General features: G+C 34.3%; 1 protein-coding gene and 1 long non-coding RNA gene across 2 annotated transcripts; one reads left to right on the top strand and one right to left on the bottom strand.

Annotated features, from left to right (window-relative positions):
• Nucleotides 1-1,443: 1,443 nt before the first annotated feature.
• ccr10 (chemokine (C-C motif) receptor 10) lies at nt 1,444-7,799 on the bottom strand. The gene is made up of 2 exons (XM_051882350.1): nt 7,478-7,799; nt 1,444-4,055 (listed from the first exon to the last, which is right to left on the bottom strand). Exon 2 carries the CDS (start codon nt 4,051-4,053, stop codon nt 2,812-2,814), a length of 1,242 nt encoding a protein of 413 aa, XP_051738310.1. The 5' UTR covers nt 4,054-4,055; nt 7,478-7,799; the 3' UTR covers nt 1,444-2,811.
• An 8,251-nt stretch (nt 7,800-16,050) lies between these two features.
• LOC127506157 (uncharacterized) lies at nt 16,051-18,611 on the top strand. The gene is made up of 5 exons (XR_007927928.1): nt 16,051-17,167; nt 17,424-17,459; nt 18,231-18,293; nt 18,372-18,401; nt 18,496-18,611. It is a non-coding gene; the product is annotated as an uncharacterized LOC127506157 (long non-coding RNA).

The raw sequence follows: 18,611 nt of genomic DNA, 5'->3' as shown, positions 1-18,611 counted from the left end.
TTTTTGCTTGTCTGGCTGTTATGACTCAGTTAAAGCAACCAAACAAAATCTAATATTAAAAAGTCAAGGGTCAAGAGCCCAACTAAAGCAAACACTGATCTCCATGATGGTGACATTGTGATTTTCTCCTTTGGTGATTCTGCTTGTTAACATCAGGTGCTCATAATTAATGTTCAATAGTCACTTGATTAATTAATTATCTTGATTGAATGGTCTGGTTTTGGTCTTGGAAGGTCTGGTCTTGAATGGTCTTGGTTTTGGAGGTCTGGTCTTCACCTCTGAAATAAACACAAAGATGTGTAAATGTGTAATATTAACACATTACAGGTGTTCTTGGCCGCACAGATTGTGTTGATGCTGTGAACAAATACACAGGTTGTGTTCATTTTAAAACTACACAATATGTATAAAACAATTGAATTCTTTCAACACGTTTTTATGCAAAATTGACACAAAATGCGTAAACTAGAGTGTTACACATAATATGTGTAATTTTTCTACACATTTCTTCTTAGAGTGTGCGAGTCCGGGACAGGGCCGGCACGTGCCTATAGGCGAACTAGGCAGCACAGTCAGGGCGGCAAGAAAGAGAGGATTTAGTTTTTAATTTAATTTATGTTTTTTTTTTGACATTCGTTTTGAATTATTTCCCACATATCAAAAAGTTATCACCTGATTAGTTATTCTAAATCTAAATGATCTTTCCTTCATTCTACCAAGTAGCTACCAATACCCGCCCGCCCCAACCAAGAGTGGCATATGGGTCTATCTGTTGATTTCGCAAATTGGCACTGAACAAAAACTCTGGCGTTTTGAGCGGTGAATGGACTCTGAGTTCTGCACGCTCACAAATCCTCTCATAATAACAAACAAAGTGTAGACATAGCCATTGACTTCCATAGTTTTTTCCCCTACTTGTCTGGTTACTAACATTCTTCAAAATATCTTCTATTGTGTTCAACAGAAGAAACTAATACAGGTTTGGAACAATTTAAGAGTTGAATAAGTAATGACAAAATTGTAATTTTTGGGTGAAATATCCCTTTAATAGATGCTTTTATCAAAAGTATGCATATAACATTTTATACATTTTCACTTCACATATATCTGTTATTTTCATCTATCGTTATATTATTATATCAATTTATTATTTATATTAGTTTATCTCAAGTTTTATCATATTATTGCATAGCTTTACTTACATTTTACCACAAGGTGGCGCGAAAATGCTGATTAAAAAAGGCCTTCAATCTTGTTCATGTGTTGCAAAATGTAAGACAAATTAAGCACATAGATTCCATTTATTTTCACTTAGCATTATGAAATATAAAACTTAATTCATATATATGAAATATTCTTAATCTTGATGTTTTGTCAGTAGCATTGAATACAGGTAAAAAGAAGATACAGAAATGAGATTAAGACAACAAAGAGTAACACATGTACAACAAACATTTATTTTAATGGTAAAAATTATGCACAATTTATTTAAAGCAAAATATTTTTTTAATGTATTAATTTTTTTTTAACTTTGTAAGCAGGAAAAGAAGTCAGGATGTTATTGGGAGCAAATGAAACACCCTGCTGTTTTTGTTCGCTGGCTCTGTTGAAGTTAGCCAAAACAGTCAAAATGTAGAAATTATGAAACCTAACATTTTTAGACTAGCACAACAAACTAAATAAAGAGAAAATAAAATTATTATGAGCCTCAGTAAGATTTCATATTTTTATGGTGCTGATTTAAAGGGGTCATGAATTGAGAAATCAACTTTTACTTGAGCCTTTGATGTATAAGAGGTCATCGTACTATAAGAATATCCTGTAATTTTCAAAACTGAAAACTTAATTGTTAGTCCAATAAAAGCTTTTATTGACACCAGGCCCAGCGAACGATTGGTCCTGGAATGTGCCTGTCATAGATATGTGAAATGCTGCCTCCACAGAAGAAATCAACGCCTACTTCATCATTGCAATGTTAGCCCCGCCCACTGACATGTTAGTGAGATGACGAGGAGAGAAGAGCAATACACGACTAAAAATAACATTACCTTTCAAAGGATCCTAATGCTAGGAATATGGTTATTTATATATAGAAAGTGATCAATGCACGCTCCCTTTACAATCGCAGGAGCTGTCAATCAAACAGCGCAAGTTTATCAGTGACTGAGTTCTGGACTTGCGCCAAAATTCCCATTTTATTGAACGATTCTCTTAGTTACAAAGCATTTGCACTGTTAGTTATGATGAAAGCATTCGTTAGTGTGCAAAAATCGAGTTGCAATGATGAGATCTCTGCTTCATGTCTGTGATTGGCTACAGTGTTCATCACTGCAACTTTTCATGCCACGATCTAAATATAATGCCATAGATTTAAATGTAATGCTACAATCAACACTTTTCACGATTAGTTAACCTTGAGAACTGTAATAGTAAAAATGTGCTAAAAGTTTTAGAGAGAGTAATACTTAGCTATTTCAGATGGAAAGATGTTAGCCAATCACAGAGGTGGGCGTTTACACTTAAGTCTCACAGCAGACACGCCCCTTAAAACAGAGCATTCAAATAAGCGGGCTAAAATCAGGGTAGGAAAAAAAGCATTTTATTTCTAAATTATGACAATTTTGATGTAAAAAGCATACTAACATTATAAGTGCACCCCAGGAAACATTATAAAACAATAAAACAACGCAGTTCATGACCCCTTTAAAGCTGTGAAAGTTGAAAAAAAGATTTGTATACATGAAACTCTGTCTCTTTTCACTTTTAAACTGAGAAGTAATTTATTGCAGGTCATCAGATGTGCCCGGTAAGTCATTGATGACACCAGCTTATGACCGAAGTCACTTTACCAGATATAGGTGTGGGGAAAATGAATGTTTGGCCTGTGTTTGCAGCAGGTGTGTCTGAGCCAGGTGTTTTCTTGGAGGATTGGTAAGTAGAGGAGATGGGTGAAAGAGTGGTTGGAGCCGGGGAGGACGGCGTAACAGAGCTTCCGTTCTCATGGTGAGGCATTATATGCGACACACACGCACACACACACCCAGCATCCGTCAACAGCCTGATGATGTCATTTCGGAATCGGACGCCAACCAGCGCATAAAGCAGAGGGTTCAGGCAGCACCTCACGCAGGCCAGATTGCGTGTCACGTTTTCCAAGAGGTGGAACCTGGTCCACTTTTCGCAGATTTTCGGTTTGGGTGTGAATATTTTAATCAGCAGTACCACAGTGTAAGGTAACTGGAAAAGCAGGAAAAGAACCACCAGCAATGCCATCAAACGCAGGGTCCTCTGTCTACGCCAGCATTTGCCACCGGCACGGATCAGCACGCGTCCGATAGCACCGTAACACACCACCATCGCCACGCAAGGGATGCAGAACCCTGCGATCTTTGCCATCTGGGCCCACAGCTTCCATTTACTCACTTCATCGCCCCAAACTTTCATATCGCACAAGAGGTCGTCTGAACCCATGTTGTTGTCTATGGAGCTGAAGCACAGGTCTGGCAGGCTCAGGATGATAGAGGTTACTGCGACGCCAAACGCAGAAAGCGTGCTGTAAAACAGCATCCCAGAACCCTTATTCCGCACCGCCTTGGTGCGAACCACCACCAAATAGCGATCGACACTAATGCACGCCAACAATAGCAGACCGCTGCAGGTGTTGATGGCATACATGCCCCGATTTAGCTTGCACAGCGCCTCTCCGAACACCCAGCTGCCAATCAGCACCTCTCCTGTCTGTAGCGGAAGAGTCAGCAGAAGCAGCATGTCAGACAGAGCAAGATAGAAGAGGAAGACGTCGGTCATGCAGCGTAGACGTAGACGGCGGTACAGCGCGAATGTGGCAATGACCAGCCCGTTCCCAATTACACCCAAGATGAAGACGATGAGGAAGACGGTCGTCTGGACAGCAGTAATGGTCAGCTCCTGCTCTCTGCTGGCTTCACAAAGCTCTGCTAATTCAGTGACGTTGGCTTCAAAATCAGTGTAATTCAACCCATAATCAAAAGTTAGGCCTGTAAAGTCTTCTGTAGTTGAATCAGAGCTCGCCATACCTGTAAAACATGGCAGAGAAGCAGAAACAGTTTATCAGGTGTGCTAATTGTGTAAAAGGTGAACCATAAAGCCTACTATCATACATGATACATGAACTTCTAAGGCTTTTGAATGATCAACATGATCAAAACTTTGCTAAAAAACACTACATGCCTTCTGCTCTCTGATTGGTAGTATATATTTTTTTAGTAAGTAAAATGCATTTTAGCATAATTCCAAATATATCCACATTTTTGCTTGTTTATAAAGTTAATGTAAGAGTAACTTTTATATTGTCAGTAATTTTCAACACAGCAAAATCCCCAGAGTTAAATCAACTCTGCTCAGATTACATATGGTCCCTCTCTATATAGTGTTAAAGTAACACTGAAGCAGAGTTCACGTTAATGAGATAATTAAGTGATTAATTAAGTTATGATTGAGTATTAGTGATGAACACCTGCTGTTAACAAGCAGAATCACTGAAGAGAAACACAATAACTACAAATGTCTTCCAGCCACAGCCTTATATGAAATCAACTGAAGATAAAAGACATTAAATCTCTCAAGATCAGATTAAACAACTCTGCAAACAGCATATCTCATTAAATTTAACTCTGCTTCAGTGTTATTTTAACTCTATGTAGAGAGGGACTATATGTTCTCTGAGCAGAGTTGATTTAACTCTGGGGATTTTGCTGTGAAGATGAACATTTAATGGATTGAAGTAACTTAGATTTACTTGATTATCCATCACTGATCCATGATCATATCTTTTTTTTTTTCTTCTTGAAAAATCATGTTAAAATGTATCAAATCTATCAGGCTTTTGATGTCTCTCAGTCATCTTTTTATTACATTGTGTTATATGTTTACCCCCACCCACAATTAAAATGACATATTTTTGCTCTGAATAAAACTGAGGTGATTTTTTTCCTCCTTGACTGTGAGCTCAATATTTTCACCATTAAAGCCTGATTTATTAAATATGTTCCTCAAAAACACATTTATTTTTTAGATTTTCTTTTATATCTTCTTTAAAGGTTCAATAAACTGGAGCAGTAATAAACTGCTTAAAAAAATAAATTGATTTTCCTGACTTTCATTTCATATGTCAAGGCTTTACATGGTTAAAATAATGTCAATACTGTTGTGTTGTTGCATGCTTCCAGCACTAGGGGCGCTCTTGAAAAGTCATGTTTCTAAAACATTTAGTCAATCATGTCCAAACTATCAGGAATATCAGGAAAAGGTTTTGTTGTGGAAGGTGCTAAAATACTTTGTAAAACATAATGTGTTCAAAATTTTAAAAGTTTAAAGATTTTTTTAATTAAACCATTTCGGGTTATTGACATGAGTCACAACCGATCTTCACAATTTCACAGTGTGTGATTAAATAAAGACAAAAATCTGAGAGGTTTCCTTGTGAAGTGATTGATTTGCTTCCTGCTTCTGTAAAAGAGACTCCATAACCTTGCAGCATTTATTTATCCTGTTTACCACTTTCTAAGGGTTGAAACTCAAATCGAAGGTCAAAAGGATTCTTTAGGTAAAAATGTTGAAAAATAACCAAAGAGATTTTTGGTTTATACATACTATTCTATACACATATTTCACGTCTCAGGACAGCTTTTTTATTGCTATTTTTAAATTGAACTTATAGCAGGTGAATTAAATATATATATATAGTCCTTTATTTGTGTCTTTGATTAATTATGTAGTTATTTAAAATAAAGACTTTTTCTTTAAAAATGCCTATCCATACTACAAAAACATAAGTCGTGCGGTCGTGGTCACAATAAGAAATACAGTAACTATAGTAACTCGCGCCACACTATAGACAGATGCGTCACGAAAAAATGTCACCTTTAGTTTCAGGTGTATTTTGTGGTAAATGCCAGCACGAAATATCTCTATTAAAAATCTTTAAATAACGCCTAGAGTGAAATTGTACTCATTCCGCTACTCATCGCGTGTCAAGGCAGACAGTCGTTGGCGTGGATCTGACACCCCGTTCGTTTTTTAGTCAGCATCGCGTGCCAACGGGCTTTAAAACGCTATCATGAGGAACGGGGTCTTTATTTGAGCACAAGTGAAGCTAGCAGAGCAGACTGAAGTAATGTCCTTGTGGAGAAACAAGTTGCTGTGCGTCTCTCTGGTTGTGAGGAGGATGATGATGATGAATGAAAATCAGGAGTCAGGACTGCATCATATGTTTAAGCTAATGGAGATTTCAGCTTCAGAAACAACCGTAAGCTATCAAACATTCACCAAATCAAAACAATTAAGATATATAATACATGAGAAAGTGTTTTCATAAACTGTGCTTTAAATAATCTTAAATTGTTCACTTGTCGATTTAAACTTTTACTCTTAGTGATGAGATTGATTTTTAAGGTGTTGATATTGATAAGCGATATAACGTTAGTGGCAAATGTGTGTTTTGGCTTTGTTTTAATAAATCGTGCGTGCAGCTAAACGGGTTTAATATGAACTAAAATATATATTTATACATTACAACAATGAGAAAAAAACGGGACAAAAAAGTATGTTTTAATATATCAAAACATGCACATTCGTCTCGGAATACAACTTTTTATATAGACCTAGTTTTTGTCATAACTAATGAACAGTGTATACATTTTTATTTGTCTTAAAATGTGTTATTGTTCTATTTTATGCTCTGTAGTTAAATTATTAACCCTTTAATGACCAAACCCTGTAAAAAATAGTAAAAAATATATTTCTTAGCAATTTATAACAATGTTTGATTATTTATTTATTACTAGCTATATGAAGACGCAGCATTAAATAACGACAATGATAAAAAAAAAGTCTTTTAATCTTTCTTTGCTATTTCATTGATATCCTATCATTTACATTCAAGTACAATTATTTTTTCATTACATTTTTTTATAAATGTGGGGAAACACATTTTAATTTATACATTTTAATATATATATATGTATATATGTATATATATATATATATATATACACACAATATATACGCACAAAACTTGACAACTGGGAATATAGAAAAAAAATGATAATTTTTAAAGTAATGCATTAGTGTACCAAACCATAGGTTCTGTCAAAAAAATCATAGGCATGAAAAGCAAACTATTTACAATCAACATTATATATATATATATATATATATATATATATATACATTCATTTATAAATGTATATGTATATATAAATATACATATATATGTATATAAATATTATAATATATTTGTTTGAAATGAAAATATTATATGTCTGCGAAAAAATAAAACATTTTATTTCAGCATAAACCACAGATATTAATGCAGAATCAGTGGGAAGAAATGTCGTTCTATTATTTAAAATGGGATCTATCCATCATTCTGATTAGTGTGGACATCTGTAAACCTGACAAGTTTCAAATGCAATAGGACAAACCTGCTTTGACTCACCTCTGAGTGTGGATCTTCAGGATCTCTTGTATTATGAGTCTCTTCTCTGTAATTCAGACCTCAGTGGTTTGTATCTGAAGTTCTCTGCTGTTTGGGGGCCAGTGTCACTCTGAGAGAAGGATGGTGCTCTGCCTGTCACCCTATTTGGTCTTTTACTTCTTTGTTTGGCTGACTTTGCATTGCCCCACATTTCACACCAAAACATCTAAAGCACAAAGAAACCGATAAACATCTCTGAAGGAGGCGTGTTTAAGTGTGGTCGTTGATTTCTTAGTTGAACACCCTAAGATGGTGTTGCAAAACAAAAAACATCTGTGACACTTAAGCGTGTGAACAGTGATGATAACCGCATTAATATATATATATATATATATATATATATATATATATATATATCTTGTGTCATTTCATGGCATCGCTGTGCATATTGCACGTTGCATTGCTGTATATTAGCATGACGTTTTATAGTTTTTCTTTTCAGCAATTTGAACTTGCTAAATCAGATAATCTGTAATAAGCAGATTTCGAAACTAAAGCTTTCTGACAGGATATGCATAGAGATATGCTTTTAGAAGGTACACTGTAAAAAAATTATTTTTCAAAGTTGTACAGGTAAATAAAACAAAGATAACTGGAGTACATTTTACAAGAAAATACTACTTAAAATTTTGCGTCTAATTATTTGTGAAATTTACCAGCAATTTCAGCAATTGTTTCTATACCACATTTTTTTTTAAATAAAGTTTTCAGTTTTACCACACAAAATAAGAAATCTAGACTAATTTAGGCGGTCATTGTCGGCATAAAGTTTTCTTTTGGTGAACACACACAAAAACACACACAAGGAAAAATAAATATAGTGATATTTTTGAGGAAGCATTTTATTTTTAACTCTTGTTTAACATTTAATGCAAGCACCTTGAACATTTCATTCATTAATACAGTTTATTCACTATAGTTTAAAAAAATGGTAATAAAATATGACAAGATCTCAGTGTTAAACTGTGTCAGAAAAAAATAATCTTAATTATGTCAGATAACACTTGAGCAAAACATGGTCAGGTTAAAGTGTCTAAATAATTTTTGGTTCCAAATTTTTATCAATTTTACTGGTAGTCCACTGTATGAAGAATTTTTGGGTATAATATGTCACAGTTTACTTTATTTTGCTATCCTCACTTACATAAATGAAGTATAGTGTCCTGCACCCACTAGTGAAAATATATCAAAAATGTCTGAATAATATATATATATATATATAAAATAAATTTAATATTCATATATGTATATTTATCATTATTTTCCATATTAAAAATACTATAACAATATTTGCCAGTATATTCATGTTCAGCAGTTTATTTTGAGTGACAAGGAAAATAAATATAGTGATATTTTTGTAATGCTTACATTAAAGGGTTAGTTCACCCAAAAAATAAAAAAATGTCATTAATTACTCACCCTCATGTCGTTCTACACCCGTAAGACCTTCGTTCATCTTCGGAACACAAATTAAGATATTTTTGATGAAATCCGATGGCTCAGTGAGGCCTCCATTAACAGCAAGATAATTAACACTTTCAGATGCCCAGAAAGCTACTAAAGACATATTTAAAACAGTTCATGTGACTACAGTGGTTCAACCTTAATATTATTAAGCTTTGAAGCAGTGTTTTGAAATCAGCCATTACTAGATATTGTTGAAAAGTTATTTTGTTGTTTTTTGGCGCACAAAAAGTATTCTCGATGCTTTATAATATTAAGGTAGAACCACTGTAGTCACATAAACTGTTTTAAATATGTTTTTAGTATGTTTTTGGACATCTGAAAGTGTTAATTATCTTGCTGTTAATGGAGGCCTCACTGAGCCATCGGATTTCATCAAAAATATCTTAATTTGTGTTCCGAAGATGAACGAAGGTCTTACGGGTGTGGAACGACATGAGTAAAAAAATGACATCATTTTCATTTTTGGGTGAACTAACCCTTTAATTTAAGAAACTCTTGTTTGACATTTAAATATATAGTTACATATATGTTTTGCATTATACACACACACACACACATATATATATATATATATATATATGAAGAGTTAATTTGCAAAAACCGATAAATGCCACTTTTGAAAAAAATGAACTGACTGCTGTGCATTATTCTCCACATATAGCACGTTCTGAACCCTAAATACATTTAGTCAGAAAAGCCGTTATCTGTTTTTGCAAATGCACTCTTCATATTCTCTTTATATATAATTATTTATGTGTATATTTATCATTATTTTCCATATTAAATATAATACAGAAAAATATTTGCCAGTATGTTTGACATTTTGAGCTCATTTTGAGTGACATGCTTGGCATGAGAGATGTTTGTTTAACTGGTCTGGGTCTCTTGGGTTGGTCTTGAGTTCAGCAGAATGTCATACTGGTTCCTCATAGTGCAGAGACCATAGGTTGCATTGTGGTTATATTGTAGGTTTTAATCAGTGGAATCTGAGGTCGACTCTACAAGGGTGGATGAGTGTAGCACCAAAACACCACAACCTTTTAAACTTATAAATGAGAAGCATTATCTTTGCACAACAAAGTAAGTTTAAGCATTCTATTCAGAAACATATTCCATGAGACATTTGAGAAAATTCTATATAATTTCATTTCAGTTCAGTATTCAAGTCCAGTTATTTATTTATGTGGTAAGTAGCATGTAAAAAGCAGGATCACGTTCAGTCAATTGGTCAGTATCACATAGTAAACCCTTTCAGGGTGATCTTATCACTTCATTTGCAATAATGATCAGAACATGATCCCTATTGAGTTTGTTTGTTTTTTTGTGTGTTTGTTTGTGTGTGTGTGTGTGTGTGTGTGTGTGTGTGTGTGTGTGTGTGTGTGTGTGTGTACACACTGTTGTGCATGTTAAATAGTAAATAGTGTAGTGCAGAGTGAAATTCAAATGACTCTCAGAGGGCACATCTTCTCTCTCTTTCTCACACAATGCCCTACACCCTTTCTCTTTCCCACCCGTTTCTCTGTTTTGTTTTCAGTAGTTTGTGGTTGGCAGGTCGTTGATGGGTATAATGTTTACTTGAAGCATGCTGTTCTCAGTTCATTAGAAACTCACACACACACATCACATTTGACCTTGTTTTGGTTGTGGCATTGTATTAGGTTAAAGTAAAGCTGCAAACTGCAGGCATGAGGTTTTTTTTTTATTATTATGTAATATATATTGGCCATATATATTGTATGTTTTCAATGCAAATGACTGCTCCAAGAAGTTTCATTTGTACTCAGCAATTTGGTAACATCAAACTTTATTAAATCCCTTCATGTGAGGAGTGTTGTCAGTAACCAGAAAGGCCGCTAACTATAGGTTTTAGAGTCAGTGTTTTGTAAAAAATTAGATTTGTAAGTAAAAAATTACACTTTTTAATCATTTTAACATCACACAAACGACACCTGAAAGCTAGAATTTCATTTCGACACAATCCTTTATGAACCACTCGTACATTTTTGAATTGCGTTTCTGTTTTTATGCTTTTTATTGCTTTCCGCATTTCTTGGTATGTAATTTAAACTAAGTTATGTGTGTGATTGCAATCAAGTCATTAGGGTGAAATTAAATGAACACACCCTTGGCTTATGAGCTGGTATTTTGTGCAACCAATTTTGTCTCGGCTCGAGCTGTGTTATCGAGTGACACAGGAAGTATGCTCACTTGGTGCAACTGGACAAGTTCCAATCTGAATGATTATGCACAGACAATTTTTTTGATGTCTCTAGACTAGCTCAGAGCATGAAGTTCACTGTTTTTATAATAACACAATTTTACCAACTCACTTTTGCAGGCCATTTTTATTTTTTTTATTTTCTATTTGAATATTCAAATATAGCAAAAAAAAAAAAATCATGATTTTTTAAATATTTATTATTATGTGTGTGTGTGTGTTTCTTTTAGCATAGCAGCAGGTTGCATTTTTTTAGTCTAAAAACATGATTTTGTGGTTCAGCCCCATTAACCCTCTTCCCAGAAATACTTAAACTAGTTTTGTTGGTTGATCATTTGCCATTTTTATGTACATTTTTGTTGCTGATTTTATTTCATTTTTTCATGTTTAGTAAGTTGTGATGTTAGCACGGATTTGTTCCTCTGTTAAAATGACTGGTTAGTTGACCGTTACCATTGTCATGTTCTATGAACCAAGTGTTGATGGGTGTGTGTGGCATTTAAAGGAGGGGTATTACACACAGTTTCTGCCAATCTCATGTTAAACTTGAGTACATATAGAGTAACAATGCATCCTTCATATCTCCGAAAAGTCTTTAGTTTTGTTATATTTATAAAAGATAGATACGCTAAACCAAGTCTTTCCGAAAAAAGCCGAACTCCTGGAGGCGTGCCTGCCATCAGTGCCGTGGGCGGAGCTAAAGAGTCACGAGCGCACGCAGCTTCTGTGCAGAGATCACACGCTAGCTGCGACATCATTATAAATAAAAAGGGAACAAAAACGTTTGTGTTGTTTACATTATATGCACTTGCATGCCGAATGCCAACAAAACACAGACATCTGATGCAGCTTTACTGGGACTTGTTTACAAAGTATTCGTCACCGAATTCCCAGGAACAAACAAATATACATGCACAACTCCGTTGCTGCCTCGGAAAAAAAAAAACTCCATCCTCTGTTCGCTGGGTTCTTTGGGAAGCTGAAAAAGGTAATCTTTCCCCCACAACCAAAAACACACTCCTTTGTTGACAGGAGCTGCATTTCATTTCGGAGGCTGCATCCTCCGGAGGTCGCATTTGAAGGCTGAATACTTCATCAAGTATGTCTTATTTAAGAAAAGTAACCGTAATAAAATTGACTGATATTCATTGTGATGTGTAAAATACTGTAATTTCTTTCTTATATTGCAATCTAATGGTTATTTTTCTTAAATTAGACTGCCTTGATGATGTATGCAGCCTTCAAAGGGTGCAGCATCTGAATTGGGACACAGTCATTGTTGAAAAATCTCTCGGCTTCCGTATCCCGAACGAAACGCGTTGATGGGCGTGCTCTTGCTCTTGCTCTTGCTCTGGGTGATGTGTGTGTGCACGCTTATCAGGGAGAAGTGCCTATACAAGGAATTCCGCTCTCTTTTGATGTCATACAGGACACACTCGAAAAAAACTCTCCGAATCCTGTACCCGAAACCGGAAGTAGTGGATTTGGCACAGAAATACTCCATCATACGTCCAACTCGTGTTTTGAAACTTTGGCCATGTTTAGCATGAGAATGCAACTCTTTAACAGTGTAAATAAGTCAGAATGCAAGAAATAGCATTACCAAGCACTTTGTAACTGTGTAAGACAATTATTACATAAATATTTTAACTTTTTACATTAATACAACTCAAGAAGTCTTCTTATAGCTATTTAATCTAAATAGATAATTGTTATAATGATTTTGGTTCATTTTGATGCATGGCAACTTGTTCACGCGATACATTAAATTAGATTAATTCAGCTCTAAAAAGGCTTGCAAACATTTGTCTTTTACAAACACTATATTTTTGTTAGTTGCAAAAATTGTACAGGTCACAAGATAAGCAAAATACGCAAATAAGCAAAATTGCCCACAAGTGTGCAAAACGTGCCCACATTTGGCTGGTGGCGGTTGTTAATTTCACACCCAGCTGTAAAAAGATCCCATGTTTTCAGATCAGCACTTTCACTCGTGCTGTGTTTTTCTGTATTCATCTGTTCATTTTATGATTATCTTGTGTTTGGCAGTGGACAGAGCATTTCCTTACAGATACGAGCTGCTGGACGCATGCAGACATGAACACATGGGACTGTTTGCGCAGAGTCCTGGATGCCATTTAGATAACTGTGCCCAAAATAAAGATATTGATCAGTACAGGGCAGCTTTTTGTGTAATATGTGACAGGATGTGACAGATGTTTAGTAGTGGCAGCACTGCCAAACCAGCTATGGCCCATTTCCTGTGAGATATTTGCAGAAACGAGTCCTGTTTCATTTGACACTGCCTGGAGTGTTACTTGCTTCATGTCAAAAATCACAGTTTACAGCAGTGATAGAGGCAAGAGTCTGAGAAACAAAAACATATATAGATATAGACATATTTAAATATAACAACCAACTAGTTGACGACATTTATATGTAATGCTAGTAGTTATTTGACTGTTTTGTCCTGAAGACTTGTTAGGTATTATAAGATCTAAATAAACTGATATATGATGTGCAAAAGTCTGACACATCACTAGTGAAAATGCTTCTGTTTTATATTTTTATTTAGTAAAATGTAATACGAACATTTTCTTATATTGTATTATCAGTGTAACAATAAATTAACTGTGGTGTTCCACAGGGCTTCCTGTTAGGACCAATTTTGTTTTCAATTGATCCGTAATCCGGAAACAATATAATTTTCACTGCTAAGATATCCAATGATCTTCCAAGCTTAGATTTCCTCTAAGCATGCTTAGCTGATATAAAAACTCGATGGCTTGTAATTTTCTGCAATTAAATATTGATAAAGCTGTTATAAGTTGTGATAATCGGTCAGCTTAATAAGGTATTCCCCAATATTCAGCAGGCAGTGAAAATTTGGCTTTTTATTTTTGACACCTATTTGAATTTTGAATATAAAGTTGAAAAGTTGGTTCAGTCGTGTTCTTATCAGTTAAGAAATATTCCCAAAGTGAGACAGATTTTACATAAGACAGAGAAGCTTATTCATGCTTTTATTTCATCTTGACTTGATTATTTCTACTTTAAATCAACATTTTATCACAGCTTCAATTAGTACAAAATGCTGTTGCTAGATTACTGACACAAACTAGGTCTTTTAATCATATTACTCCAGTTTTAGCTTCATTATTGACATATAAAGCACTACATGGTTTGGCATCTAAAAAGGTCTTTTTGTGTGTTTTGGATCTTTTGTTTTATGTAATATATTGTCTTTGTTTTATTATGTCTGCCTGAGTGTATATTTTGTAAAGCTCTTTTTACCTTTTGTAAATCACTTTGCGCTAAAAGTGATATATAAATAAAGTTTATTATTATTATTAAAATATAAATGAATTTGAGAACACTGAATTGGTCAAATTTACAAGAATTTGAGAATGTCTTTAGTATTTGTTTTTCATACAGCTTTTATATATATTTTAAAAAATGTATAAATACATTTATTTCTAGGATTAAATAAAAAAAAATCTAAAAAATTTTAGTGTAATTTCAGACTTTTAAAACCCCAACGATGTAATGACTGTGAAAATGAGACGATCAGCAGTCACGCTAATCTATTTAAAGTATTCTTTATATTAAAGTATTCTTTAAATAGATTCATTCTAAGAGTTTACTTACAGTATTTGGATTAATATGAACAAAAATTACAAATGAAATCTTTTCTGTTGATTTGTTTACAATATAAGACCTTGTAGACAAAGTATGCCAAGCCTGGTTGCATGTCAACCTCTCGTGTGTTCAGAGTAACGATTGTCCGCAAACAGCCTACAACCTCACGCAAATCAGCCGCATGTTGTATGTTTAAATATAGAGACCTTGGTCTGGAGATCCCCTGATGGCACGTATATGAGCGGATGCAAAAAAAACACCATTAACACACAAAAAAAATACAATGTGTTGCTATGTTTGGCGATGAAAACGAAATTCTGTGTTCCAGTAATTTTCTTGCATCTTTTCAAATTTATAGTTTCTTTCATTCCATCATGTATGAAATGAGCTGCCTGTTTTACTGCTTAAAGCATAAAACTGCTACAAATGGTGAGCGAAAACATTATTAATATATTTTCAGTAATCATGCATTTGAACAACAAATATTTTATCTGAATTATATTTTATCTGGTTATATTTTATCTGAATTTGAGACAGTTTTAACAAAAGCTTTCTTTTGTAATCATAACACATTTCTTCTTTGGAACCAGGTTGATTGGGACACTTTCTTGCCATTGAGACTAAGAACTAAGAATAACTAAGAATACATTTTCCACATTCACTGAAATGGCTTAGTCCTTTGCCGTTAGCTTTCCAGTATATGCAAGTGCACTTCATCATGAGAATTAGACACCTTTCAGCTGTTCAAATGTATAAAACATGCAGCGTGCATTATGTGAAATACAGTTTCTGTAAAGCCTAGAGTGTTTTTGTGTCACATAATTCAGCTGTTTATGTGAAGTGTTTATTTACTTATCATGATGATAATGTTAGATTACTCTTCCTGTCACTGTAATGATGATTGCATTGAAATGGAAAGCTTTATCTATCTCAGAATACTGTGGGAATATGTACATCAGAAAATTCACACATAAGAGCAACTGTAAACAACCAATTACTGTTCATTACGTAACGTATTTTTATTGCCATCAACAAGAGAATGAAACTAAATTGGCGGTGGAAAGTTTAAAAACAGAAACTGGGAAAGGTGTCAGTCTGAAAGGAAATGTTTCTAGAAAAAACAGCAAACAAGTTTGGGTCACACCTGGCAAACCACAAGATGTCACTTAAACTGAAATTCTAGTGAAAATAATTAGTCATGATATCAAAATGTGGTCTTAAAGATATGTTTATTTCTTTATAATACAATACAGTATGTCATTCACAGACAAAAAAATTCACTTAATAATCACAATCTTATGATTTACTAATAGTAAAATAGGGAAAGTAAATAATAAAAGTTGATTTATAGTCATTTCTTTTAACACAGTTGTAGCGGAAACAATATGCGTCTCTGAAACCTGCACGGTACAAAACTTATAACATGTTAGCTAACGTGGGCAATCGGGTAATCTGGATCGGAAATAGAGCACATTTACCACAGTTTTAAAGGTTAGCCAGTCTCATATAGGATACATGTATAACCGCACGGGTTCAAACCTCTCAAGTGCTTCATATATGAGGGTTCCCATCATGAGGAACATTTTATGGATTTTGTTTCAATTAATTTTTAACTTTGATTAAATTTGATCAGTTAAGCAGATCATAAACGTACTTTATCACTAGAAAATAACCTTTCAAACATGAAAGTACTATGCAATCAAAACATTTCTCCTTATATAGAACCTTTTTTAGCATAAATGATTATTTAAAATTGAATCAAGAACACGAGAGTTCTAAATAGAACCCCTTTGAACCCTTTATTCTAAGAGTGTGTGCATGCAAAAAACCATTCAGGCTTTTACATACATGCTAATGAAACATATCTGATACTAAAACATACTTACATCGTGAACTTTATGTTGAAAAGCCATTTGAAATTAGCAGTAGGAATCATATAACCCTATAATTAAGTTGCATAATTCCCACTGTCCACTGAGAAAACTCACTTCGCAGAAACTTATCAGGGCAGGAAGGCAATAGTTCTGCTCCAAAGAAATGTCTCATCCCAAACTATCCGTGAACTCCAAGAGGCTCGTAAAGGGTGGGGTATTTTCTTTAGCCACACACACACACACACACACACACACACACACACAATGACAGTCTCCCTGTTCCTCCCCTCTTTTGTTTCTCCTGTTAAATGTTCCAGCCACAGCAAACTCATGTCCATTTATTCACTTAACAGCTTAACTCAGTCTATGTAGTTGCTATTCTTTATTTGTCTTGCACTATGTTATATCTCTCCGGACTACTTTTGCTGTTGCTGGATCCATCTCTGATCTGTGGTAGGAGATCTTCGGTCTAAGATCTAAGATAACTTATGAGTTTACTTTAGCTGTATGAACATCTGCCTAATGCCATCACTTTTGGACTCTCAAGATGTTATCTAGAAGACATGCAACCACATTACAAGCCTTTCTTTTTTCCGCTGACTTGTGAGCTACCAAACCAACATGTTTGCAAGAGAATAGATTTATAAGAAATTATAGTGTTAATGAATGTCTGGTAGCAGCATGGATGATCATTAATTTTTATTCGCAGGTCAAATGACACAAGATAACAGAACAGCTGTTGAAGGTAAGAGACCAACTACTGAATCATTTCAAAACATTCTCAAATAGATATTCTCAGTTATTTCTTCTATAAACAGAGAGAAAATTGAGACCTTCTTATGCTTCTTATACTCTTCTCAGGAAACAACAGTAATTTCACGTCTCAGTGTTTCAAATCTCTCTGTCATCAAATGTGAGATGTCTCAATATGAACTCATCTTTCATATATATAGTTTATACCTCTATACTCTTAGTGCACGTTAACATTGTCTCAATTGTTTCTTTTTTATTTAAATAGTTTTAGGATGAGTCAAAGTTTATATTTAGTAAAGTCTCAAGCTATGAAAAAGGAACCTATTTCAGCTGCACTTTATTTTACAGTACGTGTGCTTACAATGTAAGAAAATACTGAGTAATATAAGGTAGCTACAAGAGTTAGGGGTAGGTTCAGGGTTAGTACCTAGTTATTACCCAGTTATTGTAATTACTGTAATAAGTACATCGTATATGTACATGGGGAACAGGACTGTAAAATAAAGTGCTACCGATGGTTCTCTGGGTGTTTATATGATTATAATTTGGATATGTTATACCCAACAATGTGGCTTTTGGCGCACTTCAATAAAAGATTAAACTTACGTTAGTTAAAGTGGAACAACTAGTAAAATGAAGTATTATTTAACATTTCTTCCTTTTTCTTCTTAAAGACTCGTATGCATTATTCACCCTATATTGAAAATAATTAGAAATGATAAAATGTCTTTTAGTCGTTTTTTAATGTTCTTTTTTTCTCCAGATGAGAGTCTCAGAGTCAAAACTGAAAATGCACAGAAAGAACTGAATGAATCTTTGAACGAGCGTATGTAATGTTTGCATTATTTACACTTGCATAATCTCTTCGCAAGCACATTCATAATCGCATTTTTCACTCTTTCAGATACCAACAACGGCACGTACAAGAACAATGGTAAGAGTTTTGTGACACTTTTGGGAGTATGTGAGCTATTAGACTTCACAGATTGCTTGTGTCGTTATTAAATGAATCTCCCGTCACCCTTCAGTCACAGAAAGCAACGAGATTCTTCAGCAACAAGATTTTCACCACCACTACAGTCACTGTTATGAGGAGGATTTGATGTCTTATGGCGAACTGTGCTGTGATATTTTCAGTAGCAAC

This window comes from Ctenopharyngodon idella, chromosome 23 (assembly GCF_019924925.1).
Source record: "Ctenopharyngodon idella isolate HZGC_01 chromosome 23, HZGC01, whole genome shotgun sequence".
NCBI lineage: Eukaryota > Metazoa > Chordata > Actinopteri > Cypriniformes > Xenocyprididae > Ctenopharyngodon > Ctenopharyngodon idella.
This window is presented reverse-complemented; position numbering and strand designations above follow the sequence as displayed.

Excerpts from the sequence above, each read along its gene's own strand:
- ccr10 (XM_051882350.1), bottom strand. The coding sequence starts at position 4,053 with ATGGCGAGCTCTGATTCAACTACAGAAGACTTTACAGGCCTAACTTTT.